This window comes from Pomacea canaliculata, linkage group LG6 (genome assembly GCF_003073045.1).
Source record: "Pomacea canaliculata isolate SZHN2017 linkage group LG6, ASM307304v1, whole genome shotgun sequence".
Classification (NCBI taxonomy): domain Eukaryota; kingdom Metazoa; phylum Mollusca; class Gastropoda; order Architaenioglossa; family Ampullariidae; genus Pomacea; species Pomacea canaliculata.
In genome coordinates, this window is record NC_037595.1 from 23,922,693 (window position 1) to 23,942,436 (window position 19,744).

At 36.9% G+C, this 19,744-nt stretch overlaps 1 protein-coding gene across 1 annotated transcript; it reads right to left on the reverse strand.

Moving 5' to 3' along the window:
* Window positions 1-1,314: 1,314 nt before the first annotated feature.
* On the reverse strand, window positions 1,315-17,348 carry LOC112566536 (guanine nucleotide exchange protein SMCR8-like). Its single transcript, XM_025242763.1, has 26 exons — window positions 17,214-17,348; window positions 16,823-16,917; window positions 16,391-16,457; window positions 16,063-16,145; window positions 15,717-15,762; window positions 15,332-15,416; window positions 14,608-14,780; window positions 14,165-14,315; window positions 13,957-14,021; window positions 13,125-13,241; window positions 12,840-12,897; window positions 12,316-12,382; window positions 11,776-11,863; window positions 11,369-11,484; window positions 10,730-11,102; window positions 10,096-10,303; window positions 9,748-9,835; window positions 9,358-9,422; window positions 8,821-8,983; window positions 8,294-8,423; window positions 7,964-8,020; window positions 7,676-7,752; window positions 7,164-7,241; window positions 5,245-5,344; window positions 3,900-3,963; window positions 1,315-3,253 (listed from the first exon to the last, which is right to left on the reverse strand). The coding sequence occupies exons 1-26, from the start codon at window positions 17,346-17,348 to the stop codon at window positions 3,195-3,197; spliced, it is 2,808 nt and encodes a 935-aa protein (XP_025098548.1). The 3' UTR covers window positions 1,315-3,194.
* Between the last annotated feature and the right edge of the window lie 2,396 nt (window positions 17,349-19,744).

Consider the following 19,744-nt stretch of genomic DNA (forward strand, 5'->3'; position numbering starts at 1 on the left):
TTTATCATTCTACGTACACAAAAAGACAAATAGAGCTTAGTCAACCATATTTGTAAATTTATCTTAATTTATTAAAGATTTCACAACGCTTATTTGACAAGCTTCAGTTGTCTTTTCATGTACTCAACACGAAGTAAGGTTGACAACGGGGTTAGCTCGACTATTTATTAGCCACCTGCAAAACCTCCGCTTCATCTCCCCCTACTTCCACTTCTATTTAAAAAAACAAAACAAACATCTCCATGTTTTCGTTTTAGAAGTCATATATTCACCTCAGGTTTTGCCTAAGACCGCCCCTGTACAAGAGAGTTGCCCCACGCCCGGTCCAAGCCCTCGAAGATGCTTCAACAAGCAGGACATCCAGCGCACGTTGTCGTTGAGACAGGTTAACTGTGATTTCGTCCAAGTCTTTAAAGACAGGTAGCAGCGGTAACCAGCACGAGGCGGCGGATGCTGCTGCTGCTCACGGTCGTCTGCTCGCCGCTAGGGGCTCAGCAGCAACGAGTCCAGTGACGCCATCTCTCCCAGGGTGGGCGCCGTTGAGCACCTGATCCCGTCTTCCTTCTCCTACCCCTCACCGTTACTGTAGCCCAGTTCCAAGTCAAATTTATTGGGCATGTGAAAGTGTCGGGGGATGGAAGGGATGGGAATGATGATTACAGACCCTAAGCTGAAGAATAGTTATGAGGATGTGCGATGTCCCGGATGAAGCGGCGTGTGGGATCTACTTCCACCATGTCAGCGTTTGGAAAACAGGCAACTTAATCCCTGAAAATAGGCCGTGTATATTTTTTATTTTATTTTTTGTTGTCCGCCGACAGGAGGGCTATCCTGGTCAACTGTGCGCGAATTAAAGATGTGTCGATGGCGGAGGAGAGAGGGAAATGATGTTTTATGCCGAGCCAGCAACTAAGACTATATCATGGCAAGGCAGCCAGCCCTGTAAACAGATGTCAAATAACCGCGTGCCCGAGACGAGATTTGAACCCACGGCAGGCAGTCCTCACTGTATTGGGTGACAGGCGCTGACCGTTGCGCCACCTGACGTGTCGATGGCGAGGTAAAGACAAACGCACACACGGATTATATGTGGGACTGTTTCCAGTAGTCTGTCTCACAGCTGTGCAATCAAAATACTCGGATGGTGTGCATATGTGAGTGTGGAAGACGCGCGATATTACCACTTTAAAACTTTGTTTATTACTGGTGGTCGCTACCAAGGACTGCATAAACTTTACCTTCCGCCCATCTAACTTCCACACACAAGCACTCTCTCTCTCTCAAATGACCTCATCGCAGACAACAAAACTCTCCTTAAGACCAGCAAATCCCTTTATCCGACAAAAACAAAATAAAACAAGCTAAACACCACAGAAATATACGAAACAAGGATAAACCATACCCTACTCATGAACACACATTTAAGGTTTTTTATCTTTTTTTTTTTTATTTTCCAGACAAACCCACGCTGACAGGCGAGGCCCAACCGACTTTCCACGGGAATGTGTCATTTTTTTCGTACTACTTCCTTTCCTTTGTCTTACCTTCCGTTACCTCTCTCACTCAGTTTCGCAGCAACCTTTCTTGACTCGTGCTGCCACCTGTCGGCTCACAATAGCAACAAACTTTTGGCAGAGTTATGCCTGCACCCAGGAGAAAGCACCGTACAAGTCACACTTCTTGCAGCTTCGCATCCCTAACTCTCATTCTTTTTTTTTTCGCCGAAACCCGTCTCCCTTATTTTTTTTTTTTAATTGCGCCAGCCCCATCCACCAACGATTTCATCAAGTACACATTACAAGCAAAACATTAAACGAAAACACTTAACTCACTGCTTGTTTACACAAACTTTCCCCATTGTTAACCTAATCCTAAAGGAATCGTTACCAGCAATGCCATTCGACGTGCCACTCACACACGCACGTACGCAAACATATTCACACGAAAGTCGTCTGATGCAAAAAAAAGAAAGGTTGCCTTAAAATGCGAGACACCAGTCTCGAAATAAACGGCGAAGAGTGGCGTTTACCCGATGTGTGCTCTTGACCTGGTTATGAATAAGTAGGTTTTAAGGACCATATACTCTCCGTTAGATAATTTTACCCGCCTCCTCCACTTCCGTATATCCTTTCTGAGCTTTGCGGTGGGTAATATCTGCGCAAATGAGGTGGGCAGGACACATTTGTTTAAACAAATAATCTATTATCCAAATTATGCATCCACCACCACCAGTATCATCACCATCGACTATTAATGCTATAAGATTCTCAAGCAGCTGGTGAAACAGTTCAGAGCCCCTTTCACCACTACCGCCCACAACTTTTTTTTTAAAGAGATCCCAATACGTAGATGAGCTGCTGATGAAGCTAGAAATGAAGAGGAAGAAGCACGGGGTGCCTTTTCTGACCGACAGTGTCGTCGGACTGATTAACACATAGCGCGCGCTGACTGGTTGTGTCAGACCACGCGACTTTTGATTCCTTTCCTAAGGCAACATCTACAAGAGCGACAGAAAGTTAGAAAGGTATAAATTTTGATCTGTATGTTTGATGGTTTTACTTTTTGTTTATAATGATAACAGTACATACGTGCACAGTATTTTCTTGTATCTGTCATTTCTATGTAGTAACAGATTTTTGTTTTTTGCAAGCGAATTGTTCGTCCTTTTCAAACTTGGTCCATCGTCTTGAATGTGCGGAAGTGCGTGGATTCCGTAGAATTAATGACGAAAGATGACCAACTCAAAACTGTGAAGCCTCTATATTCACAATCACAATTATTCTCCCACTCTTCTCATCGAGTTGTGCTGAATTCTAAAGCACAACAATTAGCTTTATGTCTGTGTTCTCTGCCATGACGCCACAAGTTTGCCAAACAACCACAAGAAACATCCCTCTGAAAATGCCTCCGAAATTGATAATGCTGCAGAATATTCAGATGCGTCTCTGAAACTGAAATACTGTAAAACAGTCAAATGCCTTTTCTTATTTTTCACAGTCAAGATGTGAAAAGGTGGGTCAGCGAAATCTTCAGCACGAGAGAGCAGACCCCACCCACAGTCTGGTGGCGACGTGGCGGCAAGTACTGTCACGTGATCCTTTGTAAGGTGAGGTGGGACTGCACCTCACAGTGAAAACATGTTGAAGATGTTGCGGTCACGGACCGTGTCAAAGTCACTTCTGACAAATTCTCGCTCAGCATCGCGATGTCTGACACCCTCCACTGGCGATCCGCACGGGTTGGACGATGGCACCTGAAAGACAGGAGGAAAAGAATGTCGAGAACATCACAAAAACGAAACGAGGGAAAAAATGATACGTGGATTCTTTTTTTTTACAAAAATATAACACGAAAAAGACACCGGAAAGATCTAGCATTTCGACCCTTTAACTTCATAGCCCTTACCTAAGGACTTCCAGTCAAATGAGGCTATGATGACAAACCCACCCACCTGCTCATATCGATAAATCAGAACGGCAAGGATTTGTTAATATAGAATTTAAACAAGCAAATCGTTTAATTACAGAAAATTTAATCAACCACGTTTTGAAAACGGATTTTTGGAAAAAAGTTTAGTTTAAACAAAGATACTTAATGCTAAACCTTTGGTTTAAGTACGCATACAGGAAGCGCCCGTTTAAAAAATGTAAGAAAATCCAACGAATGAAAGTTCTCTTTGCATGCAAAATATAAAATATCATCAAAGCACAGACTTGCAAACAGGTGAAAACAACAAGACTTAACTGAAAGTATTTCCTCTGAAAGAAAAGCAAAACTTGGTAAATACACTTGATCAAGCTTTGGTATGTAAAAGGTTGTGTGGTTTAATTACATCTGCACCTCACATTTCCCTGTAAATTAAAAAACTATGTTACTGACAGCAATCAAAAGCAAATTACCTTTGTCTACAGCTGCCCAGATTTGAGGTTCTAGCTGTGACATTTTCACTTTCTCTGCAAGATGCTGCGAAAAACAGAGAGGTCAATGGAACAAATAAAAGACAATTACATTTCCTAGAAACTAACGTTTTGATGAATAAATGGTCTTTTAAATAAGCGACAGGTCTGTTCATGAACACTTGCTTTTGGGTTGGGTTTATTTCCAGGAAAAAGCTTAAAGCTGATTTTGCTCTATCAAAAAATTCTGGTTGCCGCAAGCTTTTAAGACCAACTGCAATTATGGACAGGAGGTATAAAGCCCCCTGAAGATTTCCTACCCTTATAAAAATAAAAAAAAAAAAAAGATTTTGGGGGTCGAATGTTTTGCCAGATATCAGGAACCATGAAGTCATGTGATCTTAAATAGAAAATCATCGTACTAGATGTTTTTCAAAAGATCATGTTAAGAGCGAAACTGTAAGGCGGTCTATTCTCAGTCCATTCCATTTCAGCCATCAGGTCACACACAGGTCTAACAGTTATTCAGGTATCAACTTCTTTTTCTTTCCAGAAATGGAAATTAAATTAACTCGACAAATGTAACTGAGCATCGATGTCTAAACAAAAAATTGAAAGAGAGACCACCTGCATGAAAGTGCGACTGGCACAGACGGAGGAAAAGACTGAAAATGGACGAAGCTAGAGATCGAAAAACTGGCAGAGAAGGGGTGCAGTGTGTATGTGTGTGAGCGTGGAAAGGATACGAACATGCATCCTCATATTGGAAGTCATATATAAAAGATGGGGAGAACAAAAAAATCAAGACGTGAATGATGAGCAATCTAAAATACCAGGCCATTTCCGATCATAAATGATGATATCTTAGCAGGATATTGGCAGGACTATTGTTTTATCTGTAGCAAGTGTCTGCACCGATCGTCCCGTTTTTCCCTGAAGGTTTACAGGCTCTTGTTCTATGAAGCTTTTGTTACGAAGACCATTGGAAATATCTTGATTAGCAACGAAGGGAGTTGATTCTTTTCATGTTTATCAGTAAAGATAATGATATCTGACACTAATCAGGTCTTGCAAACACGAGACTGGCGACAGTACAGTGAATAAGAGGCAGAAGAAGAAATGGGGAGGCATCCCAGGGAAGGGCAGAGAACCGAAAAAGAAAAGATAATGAGAGCAGAAGTTAACAGCATCCGACGCCCTGGGGCTAAGGCATCTACTATGATAGAGATGAATTAAGGGATGATCACCTCGCACATTCAGACACCAAATGTGCGTGAGTGTGTGTGAGAGAGAGAACAACAAAGAGAGAGAAGGGTGGGGAAGAGAATTTCACTCTAACGCACGTTACCTCAATAATGAGAATGTCGTCGTCTTTGACCCCAAGGCGGGTCATCAGGCTGCTTACAGTGCTGTTGTACTGTTGTCGATGCCTCTCAAGACTTTGGCTCCTGGAAATAAAAGTCCTCATGGCGGTAATGACAGTTCTGTTGACAGCGCTCTCCAACATACACGCGCACTTCACCTGCTCATCCTCACCCTCTCCAATTCTATATAACTACCTCTCCCCTTCCCGTCTCCTTCACTTCATTTATCTCTCTTTCTGGGGAAAGGACGGTGCGCATGAAGGAATTGCCAATATTTCAATGCAGGAAATCAAATACTGATTGTAAGTACTATTTTAATCGAGAATATATAATGAACTACTGTGTTTAACCTACAAAACTTTTTTTCTTTTAAGTGCAATGACCTTTTTCCACTGCTCCATTTTCCACCCAGATATCATTTTCACATCAATTCCCGAGCTGCATATCTGGTTAATAAAAAATATTAGCTCCCAGTTAAGCCTCCTGCTAGCATCTCCTTTCAGAAGTCAACAAGACACCGCAGAAAGGGAACTAATCCCACTCTTTGATCAGGCAGTTCGCCGGGAAACGGTTGCAGGGGGTGGACCACAGTGTTCCATTATGTCGCTCACAACACCCGGTAGGGGCTCGGCAGACCAAACTCGCATCAGGACGCACGAGTATTGCGTTTTCATGCTCGAGAGATCGCAGTTTTGGGGGCCGGAGTCCTTGAGGATGAGAGTAATAATACCCCCTGCGAGGCGAATACAATGAATCAACGGATGTTGCTACGAACAGGATGAACTTTTGCAGAAACATTTCACGATACATGCACACACGCATACACACAGATGCATATATAGTGGTGGTTTCAGTTCATATAATGTTTAATTATTGAGACGAAGGATTATTTACTGGTAGCCATTATATACAGCATGCGACCTCATCGTGGTACCTAACACGGCGACGAACTACATTACAATCGGCCTGGTACTCAACATCTTCATTCATAAACATAGCTGATCAGAATTTTCATCAGATGATTGGAAAGTTGTGGCCAATAAAACCGTGACCAAGAGACAGTCTGATGACGGCACACGCGCGTGCGCACACACAGACGTAACGCGCAGAGACCATAATGTCGGTCAAACGTGAATAAATTTCAAACAAGGTGTACCGTTGATCTCCATATACAGGTTAAAAAGGATAGCAGAGGAGACAGGAAACGCGCTGGAAAAGACAGATTCATTCCGAAGTTAATATCAATGAAGTAATAAATGTCATCTCGAGAACTGCTGAACCACTGCGGACAGCAAGCGAGCGAGCGAGGACTCGACAAGGATGAGTAATAAAAACTGTTATTAACGAGGGGGGATGGTGGCAGCCAGAACACAAGTGTGTGTGTGTGGGAGAAGGGTTGGATGTGGAGTGGCAAGTATACACACGTGTGGTAGTGGGTGCTGTACTCAACGGTAACAACAAAAATGAGAACAAGATTTTTCATGAAAGGCTTATACCCGGAGGTAGCGACTACACCTAAAAAACACCACTAGATATTTACTACTCTCGTGGGGAAAAAAAACCTTTTTTGCTAAAAGGGGATGCAGCAAGGAACCATATTCTCCATTGTATTATATATTTAGTGTTTATGTGTGTATGGTGTGAAGTGTTTATGTATTACTATATGATGTGTCTTTATTAGCGGTAAACCAAATGAACACTAGAGAATGAAACGACGTAGTGGTGGCGATGGATGTGTAAAAGGGTGGCTCGTGGATTGAAAATTTAAAGGAACATGAGATTACTGAATTAAAAGTTGACTTTGTAACAGTATATGGCAGGAATGTCAAAGAAAGTGAAGGGACAAAAAGGAGACTATGACTAGGCCAGACTGAGCTGTCCATCAGGGAAAGTTTCTACTCACTGAATTTGTGCACCTGCATCTCCCAGGCAAAAGGAATGATAAAAGATAAAAGCTTTCGATGCTATTTCCATTAGCCACCTAAAAAAATAAGAAAACATCAAGTTAAAAGACTCGATCATCAATATAGCAAATCATGGTGCAAGTTCTCTTAATCTTTTCAATAGCGCAGGTAATCGGCAAGTAAAGAGGATGGTGATGGTGACAAGAAGTTGTATCATGCTTTTTACTTCTATAACAGCCATGACAATTTGCATCTGTTGGTATTAGCAACTGCTAAAAAATTAATTACCTGTTTCCATAAAAAAAAGATTTGGATTTTTCATCTAAAATATCTTTTTGGGTATGAGTCTGACCATTTATTTTTAATTCTTGTTGACTTTCTTTAAATTGCTCTGTTTAGGCTGCCTGTACTTTGGTTAAATAATTCAGTAAAGCTAGCAAAGACATGGATGTTTTAGTGTCTACTTTTTGGGGTTTTAGTGAAACTTTGGTAAATTGTCACAAAAACTTACGTCTGGATAAATGTCACATACGGTGCATCTGTCTTGAATGACTTTTTTTGCTGAATAACAACATTCAGAAGGTTACCCTGTATTACAAAACAAAAAAGGAAAGGCTATTATATCTTGGAATTTTAACCAGAAACACAGAAATGCATGCATATAAAGAAAATGGCATGTACTTGTGTACTTGTATTATACATACATGTATGTATGAACGTAAGAACACACAAACACACATTACAAAATACATTGTTCTGTTTAAATGCTTCAACATTACAACATTATGTAAAACATAACCTGGTAGGCTGGAGCGGTCAGAACTCGACGTTCCACATCAAATATAGAACTGTACTGCTGCAAGAAAAAGATTTTCATGAGTATATATATATAAACACATTATTAACTAGATATGTAGTTATATAGCAAATGCATGATGGGTGACCAATATATATGCACAGCATCATAAATTCTCTCAAGAATTAAGATGAAATGAGCAATTAAGATAAATTCAGTTATTTTATAACTAAAAGATCAGTTCTTACATGGACGAAAGCATTTAGGAACAGCATGATTACTGCTCACTAGTAATCCAATCAGTTACTATAAATATATCTTGAAGATTTTTACCTTTACAGCTGAGGGAATCATTACGTCTAAGGATCGTTTCTCAGATCGGCAGATTCCTGCCAGTCGAATTCGTGTGAGGTCAGTCAGTTTCAATGGCCTGTTCATCCAGTCTACTACACAGTGGTGTTTTCTGCAAATTGTGAACAATCAATCTTAAGAATAACACTTTATAACTACATTTTCATATATTCTTCATCTTCATCATGATACTAATACTTGTATTAATAGATAAATAATATTTAATGTTAATAAATTTCTCATCTCTCTTTAAAAAATGGACTAGCAAGACAAAAACTACAGTCTACTACACAGTGGTGTTTTCTGCAAATTGTGAACTACAACTCTTCCAGAACAATACTTTAAGTAATATCTTGACTACCTCTTCATATTTTTTTCATCTTCATCACAATAATTAACAGATTGATTAAATAATATATTAATTAATACTAATAGATTAATTTCTATTGACTAATTTAAAAAATGGATTCACAATACAGAAACATAAGCACATGAATTTAAAAACAGACCTCGGGGTATCAGCCAGGAAGAGGGATAATGCTGTGACAATTCTGGTAACCTCTGTTTCCAATCTAGTTGGTCCTACTATCAATACAGTGCGTCCTGTCATAAGACTAAAAAGCAAAGGCTGAAGCCCACTATATGTACCTAGAACCTCACATATTCCATAACCTGTAACAAAAATATCAAGTGGTGTTTCTAGTTAGTTGTGATTATGAAACATTAAAAAAGAAATAGCATTAAACTTCTTTTACCATAAAAAATAAACCGTAGAAATGCTCAAATATTTGAAAAGATAAAATGATTCTTATTAATTCTCAGCAGTAAAATGAAATTAATGTTCATGCAAATTTCAATCACTGGCAAAGAAAACCAGTAGGACACAACAGCATCCAAATTAGAAACCTGGAAAAATTCATTAAAATGCAGATCTAGATTTCAGTATTTTCATGATGACTGAAAAATGATGGCGGATTTCATTGAATGATTGGGAAAGAAAGAAAAACAAGGGCAAATTTAAAAAAAACAGCAACATGCTAAGTTACCAGGCCGACCAGGTCCCAATGAGTTAACAAAATCTCCAAGGGTGTAGATGCCATTACGTGGCTTCCTAATGTGAAAAGAAGATATAAAACAGACAATGACTGCTCTTCATTATTGATCCATATTTAAAAATACTATTGTACACAAGTTTCCACATAAGTTCTGAAAGTTCTATTGTCACAGTTTTCTCCCTTTATAGTAGGAACACGACATGGACTGACTACAATCACTTATCCTAATTTTTTTTAACAAGTTTTTTTTTAAAAAAATGGCATTTTATGATGTCTAGCTGACTGCATAGACATGTCAAGCTAAATTTCAAATATTTGCTCAATACTGTTTTATTAAGTATAAAATCTTACATTCTTGAACTTCAAGTCAAAGCAACTTACCAGAGACAAACTTCAGTTGAAGGTGTGCAGATGAAAGGGCAGTTATTCTGCCCCATAATGCTTTCATCAATATTGGAACAGACATCACCTGAACCAAATGCATCATGGCAGAAATATACTTCAGCTAACCACCTTCAATCCCCCCACCTATAAAAAGTAACTTTAAAATAAACTAAAAGTAAAGTTTTTCTGCTAAGCCTTTTTCTAACATGTAAGAATTTTAAAGATTTTTTTCTCATCCTTATCAGGTCTAAATAAATTTAAAACGATGAAAAAAAAAAATCTGCATTTAACATGATGCAAGAAAAATATAAAATTAAATAAGGATAAATGTACACTAAAACTCACCCATCTCACAGATTAGGGTTTCTGAAAGACTTTTAAATGGTTCTGAAAAATCTAGCTTCAGGTTGCCCGAGTCTGATGATTTCCTACATTCAAAGACTGTACTTGGATCATCACCCTTTGCCTCAATTGATGACTTGGCATTAGAATGTATCACAGAAAGGTCTAATTTTTTCTCTTTGCCATACATGGTTTGTTCTGAAGCCATATTCTAGGTTAAAAAAAAAGAAAAAAACCCAATACAGTCCGATATCTTGAACAACAATCTTAAAAAGGAAGAACAAACAATTTGTAAGCTTTACAGATTCAAGCACATCTTCTTTTGTCCCTTTTGGTATAACTTGCTCCAAATGAGTTGAAAAAAAGAAATAATCAAATGTTCCAGTAATGTATGGTTAAGTCCTTTAAATATGATGAAGGGATACAAGTGACATCAGAATCTATTTGAACACTTTTCCCAGGTCTTTTTCCACATGAAATAAAGCATAAAAAAATTGAAACAACACCAAAAAGAATTCATCAGTTCTTCAACATGTTCATTAAATAGGCATGAAATTCTCATCTCTTGGTTAAAAAATTTTATTTCTCATTTCCTAATAAAAATATTACAAAAAAAAAAAAAAAAAACTTTACTTACTTTGAGAGGTTCAATTAATTGGTTTTCTGAGGATATGGTGAAGTTTTCTGGACTAGGAATTTTGAAGTTTTCTGTATTTGAGCAACTATTTTGAACTTCCTTAGCAGACACTGTCACAGCACTGTCTTTCTCCATAAGACTTGCAGAACGTGAAGTGCCATCAGTATGAGATATATTTTTGCATGCAGTTTTTTCTTCAATGTTTTCTGTTAAAGAAACTGTACAGGCATTCTCTGCTGATCCGTAAGGATCTGAACTTCCTACTGAAGCAGGTAGGCAAGCCGTCATATTGTCTCTACAAGAATGACTAGGAAATATTGCTTCTTCTTCCAGTGGAGAGGTTGGAGCAGATATGAAGTCTTGTACACTTGCACTTAAACAGGTACAACAAATCCTTAAGTGAGCAGCTACTTGTTAATATGAAACTCAAAATTACAAATATATAGTGTGAGTGTTTGGGAAGTGTGTGTGTGTGTGAGAGAGACAGAGAAAAAAAAAAATGGGTAAATGAGTGAGTTGCTAATTGCTTCTAAATGATGCTGAATGTCGCTTACATGATATACCACATATTTAGATTAAAAAAGAGAAAAAGCAGAAGCTTAATTTTTTTGTGAATAAAGAATACCTAATAGCTCTCACCTTGTTGTCACACCGACAGAACTATTGTTGGACTGGAAGGATACCAAAGAGGCATTTTCTGCATCTTGTAAGGACAGGTAAGAATCTACAGACTTGAAGCTTTCCAGAGTGTCATTCTGTAAGACAGGTCAACATAGCAGATTAAGATACCATACATTTCAAAAACACTACTGAAAGCAATGTTCCCTGTTTGAAATCAATCTTTTTGCTTCCAAACATGGACAGAGGAACAAGTCAGAACCAAATCTATATAAACATAATCGATATCATTTACAATATTTCACTGTTTTTGCCATGATTAAGTTTCTGTTTATATGCATGCTAGTTAATCTACATCTAACCTGAGTCCAATGCTTTTCCAGTCATACCAATACAAAAATACAAAAGGTCACAGATCTTTAACTTACAGAGCCAAAAGATGACCATTTATGTAATCTGCCTGCAGCCAGGAGAATACTACTGCTATCCTCGCTAAGGCACATTGAGATTCCTCGCCTGGAAAACAGCATGAAAATATGCATCATTTAACTTCAGAACTTTAACATATTACAAAATCAACACACCAAAAATAAGATCAATTTTGACAAAACTGTTTTGTAAATTTTCATCACACATCAGCTGTACTATTTGTTATCTTTTGTGTTAGAATGCTACAGACTGCCAATTTCTAATGCAGTAGTATTGATAAATTATTTAAATTAGAATTGATAAATTAAATTTCAATCAAATTAACCTAGGCTGAATTAAAACAACAAAACAAAAACAAGTGCACTTCACATTTTGGCAAATGGTCCGGTCAAAAGATGACCGCGGGCCACATCCAGCCCATCGGCCATACTTTGCATCTTCAAATAATTCTTTCACTTTTACGATTGTATGGTACTTACAATTTAAGAAACCTATAATTTTTATTCTAAATAACAAGAAAATTACTGAGCTTTCCTTACAATGCAACTCCTGACAAAAAGTTGGATGTAATACATTGTCCATGTGCAATGACAGAGTTTGGGGGATCTGAAAATTCAAGAAACATAAACTTTAATTAATTACTGAACCTTTGAGAACGCTAAGACTGCTTGTTCTTAGGACATTGTACTATTTGACTGAAGTGTCATTTTAACATGGATAATTTCACGACTAAATTTCTATTCCGTCAAATTTAAAATAAATCAATCAATTCATAATTTGGGAATGGCGCTTGGTCATATGAATATTCTACTAATCTGTTCTTGTAGGGGTTTTACTGATTTATAGGAAATGTCTGATTTTGACAAGTATGATCCTTCTACATTTAAATTCCTGTTTCCACTCAAACTTGAAAGCTTACAGATTTGCCTACTTTCTGAGTGAGGAACGGGACTGCGTCAGGAGGTAGATAGGGAAATCTTTTGCTAAGAGCCAGCTGTTTCAAGATAAAATTACTCGCATAATAATGGAATTATAGTTTAAAAAAAGAGAAAGACTTGCTTACCCAAAAGTCTTGACTCATTTCTCTCAATTTCAAGAATAGCTGCATCCTTCCTGAAATACTGCAGAACACAGAAATAAAAACTATTTCAGAGTAAATCTTGACTGGCTTGTACCAGACAAACAAAACAGCAGCAGAGGGAGATAATGGGTAGATTATTAAAAACTTTCTTTGAGATATGAGAGGTTGCTATAAGAGCTAAAAAGAATAATGAGTTGAAATGAGAAAACTGTTAAAACAGAAAAAAAACTTATCACTTTCAAAAAAGACCGAGAGCTACGTTATTACCTCGTGTATACATCTTAGCTTGTAAAGGCCTTCTTTAGCTCCCCATGAGCACAGTTCATGAAGACCACGTAATGGACTGTTGAAGCGTTTCGATTTGGTTGTCTCAACTATAAGAGGCTGAACAAAAAGTTTAAGCAAACACCTATGTACAACTACAAGGTACTAAAGAACATACAATTCACACCTGACAGTATGCAGCTATTTTTTGCAGTAAAGCAAGTAATGCGCTGTCCTCCATAAATCTTAACATTTTAAATCTCAGCAGCTTCAACAATGCAGTGAATATTTAAAATCCTACTCCGGTTTTAATTTTTTTATATTTTATGCACAAACACAATAAGTCCATTAATCCAAAGGTAGCTATCTATGATGAAAATGTAACACCTTCTTGATATTTAATAGAACAGTTTAAGTTCCAAAGTGTGTGCATTATCCAGTATAAAATATAAATTAGCAAAGACCACTTTAAGCCGGAAAAAAATCATTTGTTCAATCTACAGCTAAAAATGCATTATAATTTTTTCTTTTTTAAATTACTTGACAACTTAAATGTCATCGATTCAGTCATTGAGAACGGGTGAGGTTCAAGCATGCTATTTACAAACTGAAGCAGCATAAAAAACCCATATATAAGAATAAACATTTTTATTTAGCTGGAATTTTCAAGTGTGTCTATTACCATCAGTCACCAAATATTATCATGTGCCTTTATTTTCTTCCTATAGGGATGAATGCTCATAAAAGAAGACCAACATAAAAATGTCAAGAAATCTAGAACCTCGCTCTAACCCACAAAACATGATGAACTGAAATAAAAGTCTCAAAGTCCTACTGTGTAAGTTGTAGATGACTTAAAGAGAGAAACAGGAGAAATCCCAGATTCCTGCAGGGATCCACCTAAGGAAAAAAATAAAGAAGGATTATCTGTATATATCTCTATAACAGAGACTAAATTACTCATAACACTTGTACACACACATGCACATCTGCATACGCACCCATATATATTAAAAACAGAAGAAAAAAACTATGATGCTCACATTTACATTCTGATGGTACATTTCTGTAGACTTTATCCACAAGCCGATCCTCCTGAAGACTTATCTTGTCTGCCTGAGTGACTTCTTCATTAATGTGGTGAAATGCTCGCTCCTCAAGACACCGGAACCTGCTCTCAAGACGTTTATCATGCTGCCAGCAGCAAACTAAAAAGGTTATTTTTCTTTTTTCAAACTCTCATCAATATATTTTGTAAGTTGGTAAAGTGTTCAATCATTCTCATATTTCAGATTCTCAAAAATATCAGTTTCACCAGCTCTGACTATCACTATAGAGAAAAAAGCATGTAGTTTGTAGGCAGTATACAAAAATTTGCACCATTAACTAATGGACAAAATGCTTGAGAGGTTAGTAACTATGTCTAGAAGTGTTTATAAATAAATACACACACACATATAGAGCAATTCAGTATACAGGCACTCACCAAAAGAGGTTTCAGCACTGACAGAATGTCTTTTATCTCCATTGTGGACTGCTGTATATTTTGTAATCCTTTGTACAACTCATTTTCTGCATTTACTCGGATTTTATTCTGCTCCTCATCTTGAGTGTGTGTTGTCTTGAGTCTCATTCTTCCAACTTGGTTAAGTAAATAACCTTTATATGGTTTAAAATAAAAAGCAAAAAACAGTAAAGGTTAAAGAAAAAAAAAAAGACTTAGAATAAGCATATTGAAGAACACAGGCACAATGAGCTAAAGAAAGCACAGTAGGATGATTACGAAAGAACATACATAAAGACAAATGTGAAGCTTTTCCAGATACATTTTGCAATGTTAACATGCAAAAGATAAGCGCACATGCATGCAAACTAAAGCTGTTTTCTTTAGGATGACCAGGCAGTACTAGTTGTAAAAAATGCTTGTATCCCATTGAAAAACTTATAATCTTCATTGAGTGTATTAAATCAGTTACAAATTGATAAAATGTAAGTTTTCGGCTTTCCCATAATTCCTATGATTATGACAGAAAATTTGTAATGGTAAACAGGTCTGATACAAACATATGTAAGGCAGTTAGCTTTCCTGTCCCTCTTCTTGACTTTATCCTATCTTCAGTTTAATAGACTGTGGCATGCATGCACACATACTCTCGTCGCTCATTCATAAACTTCAGGCATATTTAAGATTGCCATATAATTTGCAAAACCTTTTGTGTGATCTAAGTCTTGCAAATGCTTCTCTAGATCCTTCACAAACAACAGTCTGTTTCCATATTTGAGATATCTTGCAGCCTGAAAGGATTGAAAAAAAGACTTATTTTGGTTTATATAAAATAACTAAAAGGGTAGAAATTTACCAAGAGAGAAGAACAAGATTTCTGAATGATTAACAGCAAAATATACCCAAAAATGTTTTAAGCTAATTTAGCTCTAAACATCTCCATAGTCAGTACAACATCACTAAACTCATTTTCATAACCACAACTATTATCTCCATTACATCATCACCTTAAATAACATTTATGGTGTAATGTCCATTATCAGGATCACTGTTGTTATAATGTTACTAAAATAAACACATTCCAAACTCACTCTTTTGAACTGTGAAGAGAGCTCCTCATAAAACATCATTATCTTCCTGAAAAAAAAGACAAATTTAATATGGAATGGCTTTCAACAATCAACATAATATGACTCAAATTTGCCAGCCACATTTCATTTTAAATATACTGACTCCATGTCTTGATTTTTTTTACCCCAAACTTTAAAAGAAAGCCATTGAATTTTATACCCCTAAGTCAGGATATTAAAGTGAGCAACATTAAGTCAATGTTTTATTGGGAGGAAACGCCATTGTGTCAGGCATATGTTAAGAAAAAACTCAACATAACAAAATTGATGACCAAAGATGGCATATGAGTTTCAACAAAAGGTCTACCTTAAGTCTGTTGTGACGAAGACCATACAGTAGGGCCTCACAAAGCCCCTTGCTTGATTATCATAGAGCAACAGATGATGAGCCTGGACAGAAAAATACATAAAAGGCTTAGTGCTGAGTGCCCTTAGTGTGCAGGTGAAAAGATGGGGAATAAAGAGACAATGAAATAATGACTCAAAAGGAAAAAAAAAAAAAGAGAGGTATGAGATAAGGAATAAACAAAATTGTGATTTCAGTCATTTACTTTGCATAGTCTTTCCTGTCCTAGATCACAGTCTGTTTATGAAAGTGGTTAACTTGACTAAAACTCAACAACAAATTTACTCACAAATGCATAAACACCAGTATCATGGTCAGAAAGTACTATTTGTGTGTCTTCGGATATGCTGAATCCCCTGAAAATAAAAGTTAATTTCATGCGTCTGGTGTAACAAATGACCCCTAAATGCTAAAAGTGTGAATACTCATGATTGATTCATTCTAACAATAAAATGCACTTCGTGATAGAACAAACTTCCTGGATTAAGATACACTGGACAAGATACACTGATCTCTTGACTGATATAAATGGTAGAAAAATATTTTTTAAAAAAGAAAAGAAGCAGAAAAAAAAATGTAAGAAGGTGAGAAGGATGAAAAACTGCCTTCAGTACACACACTGTTATCGCATTATTAATAGTAATATCCCATCTGCACTGTTGAGTAGCAGACTGAAAGCTGCCATGTTTGACATATACAGACATGCAAAATAATTACATACTCTGACTCTGAGTTTGTTTGATGATCAACAGCCATGATTTTCACAGACAGAGAATTTAAATCCACACTCTCACCACCATCTTTAGGAATTGTAAGCTGCAAACAAATATTTAAAAAAAAGGAATGAACAGAATATTTTACATAAACTTTATAATTGGATACATTTTTCTTTTTAATAAGGGAATTAATCATAATTATAAGTCACCAGTACATGTCAGATGAAGAAAAGACACAGAAAGATCCTGTGCAAAACTTGACAGTGATTTTTTTTTTTGTCCCGGTCTTACAGGTAACTCTTTCTCTACACAGCCCCTTCCTTTCTCTCTCAATCTCTCTCACACAAACACACTCACACATATTCTTAAAAAGCAGAAACATAAAAAACAGCTTACTACAGGTTTCGGTCCCTCAATTTCTGAAAATTCTGCAACCATAATAAAGTCTTCCACCAACAAAGACTGTCCATCACCAACAACTCCCTCTTCTGTTATAGTTTCTTTATCTTTCTGTCCCCATCCCCATGGCATATTAATGAAGGTTGCTGTGGTAAAAGGTGGGCTGGAAGATATCGTGCTCCATAGTCATAATTCCCAGCTGTTGAGATGAGAGGAAGGAGGCAATCTGGGCATACTCCCCAAACATGCTTCCTTCAAACATTGGTCTTGGAAGAAAACAAAACAGTAATTTCTGATAAAATTGAATTTATATTTATCATTTCTTTCTAAAATCAGTTTTATGACTATAAGAAATGTTCGCTTAACTGCACAATAACAAAAATAAATCAGTGTATACATATTTGTATATTGTCTTTTTTCACACCCTTCGTTTTGCAATATCATGTTAATCTCAGCTCTTGTTCTTGTTTTTTGGTTCCTCTTTGTGTTTTCTGTATTTGATTGTATCCTTCATTTAGTACAGTTGTTGATTCTTTTATAGTTCATACGCTATTTGTTTTCTGTCCCTTGTATGCTGTCCATGTTTTCATTCTTGTTCTTAAGGGCTAAGAGCATACTCTTTAGGAGTGCGAGTGTGCACTCTACAAATTTTGCATTTATTATTATTTAATAAAATAATATGTATGCTTTGTTTCTGTAAAAGACAAAGGCTTTTCAAGTCTCTTTTCTATATACAGCACTATCTAAACCAGATTATAAGTAATAAAAATCACAACACACTTGAGGGAAATAGTAAAAATAATGTATTTAGAAACAAGAACATATTCCCACCGTGGAATTATCAAGCATCAAAATGCTACTAATAAATATAACAATGTGTATACACACAAAAATAAGAAGACACTGCAAAGGTGGACTCATCTCCGATAAATAACTCTCATTACTAAAGATTCACACTGAATGTAGTATTTTCATGCTTTTTATCTATAATAAAGCAAAAACACTAAAATGTTATTTAATTTTACTTTTCTCAGATGTTAATGTACAGCTTTGGCCAACATTTGCTTGCCTGACCTGTGTGATATCTCTACTGCACAATCACTGTTTTTTGTGGATAGTTCCGGGCGTCAATGAATTGATGCTCTCATGCGAAATATTCAAGCTTTCTTTAGTGAGTTCAACGTACGCAATCGACAACCGTTATCTAAGCCTCTCTCTCTCACTCACACACATACCACCTCTTAGATACCGATGGAGATATGGAGAGACTGGTACAAGGAAGATGAATGAATGATAGTGCTTGTAAGCGACGTAATGGAGTAAGAGCGAGACTTCCTGGCTCAAAGTTTCTCAATCTTTCATGCGTCTGGAAAAAGTATGACGGTGAAAGTTAAGTTTTACAATATATAAATACAGTGTCCATACCTCAGGTAACAAACATCTATATACAGATATATATACAGCTTGCCATCGTTTTGTTGCAATAGTCGCTCTCGATGCAAGCATAGATAATCGTATGCGCCTCAATGGACGCTTGATATAAATAGTTCAGAGTAGCGGTTCTTTGTTGTCACGTGACAATAATAAAGGGCGTCTGCTCAATCACGTGATAAGCTGCTTTGCGTTAACCTTTTATATTAGCTAGTTTTACATGGCATTTTCAACCTAAGAATTTTCATTTCATTTCACTGTTGTGCACGCTTTGTCACGTATGTCTCGTTTGCACCTCATCTCAGCTGAGTGTTTGTTTTCCTGTCCCTCTTATGCTGTCCATGTTTCGTTCTTGTTCGCGCAATATAAGAGCATGCATATATGCTCCTTCAGAGTGTGAGTATGCGCTTGACAAATTTTGCATTTATCATGATTAATGTCGGACATCGCTGATCCAGCGTCACGGCTCAATGCAGCCAGAGATTTTATTGACAAAACGGCCGACTTCATGGATTAAAAAAATTCAATAGTCCTAAAGAATAAAAAAGGGGGTTGCGGGAAAAATTAATGACGCTTTACAGGCTGAGAGCAGACTTGTAAAGATTTACTTTTGTATCACCGACGAGGAGAGCTGTTGAATCCATGGCAACTTTCTTTAATCACGAACTTGTATGAGTGGACTACTTGTAGACGATTTTTTTTCAGGTTAACTGCTAGAACAAGGCCGGTGTGCACAAAGCTTCCTTTTTAGTCATGTAGTCACGTCAGTGATTTAATTGTTTGACTGATACACAAATGAACAGTTGCTCAAATCATTCAGCACAAAAACAAATCTATAGGGTATTTAAAGATAAAAAGTTCTTTGTGAGATTATGGTGAAAGATGAATATACCATGGACAGTTGTGTAACAAACGCATGTCTGTTAAACATAATAATGCATCAAAGGTCTTTTTTTTTTTGGAGCTGAGCTCGGCTGCTTAGTAACTACTTCCGTAGCCGCCCATGAAGGGAAACTTTGAGTATGTATTCTGGCAGTAGAGTGTAGTATTACAGTGTCCATCAAAATTAATCGGAGAGTCAGATCCTAAAACATGCG

Coding starts and splice junctions, on each gene's coding strand:
- LOC112566536 (XM_025242763.1), bottom strand. CDS start 17,348: ATGCCATGGGGATGGGGACAGAAAGATAAAGAAACTATAACAGAAGAG. Junction 15,763..16,062: donor TTCGTCACAACAGACTTAAG/GTAGACCTTTTG, acceptor CTTTTTTTTCAG/GAAGATAATGATGTTTTATG. Junction 3,254..3,899: donor CTGGGCAGCTGTAGACAAAG/GTAATTTGCTTT, acceptor CCTGTCTTTCAG/GTGCCATCGTCCAACCCGTG.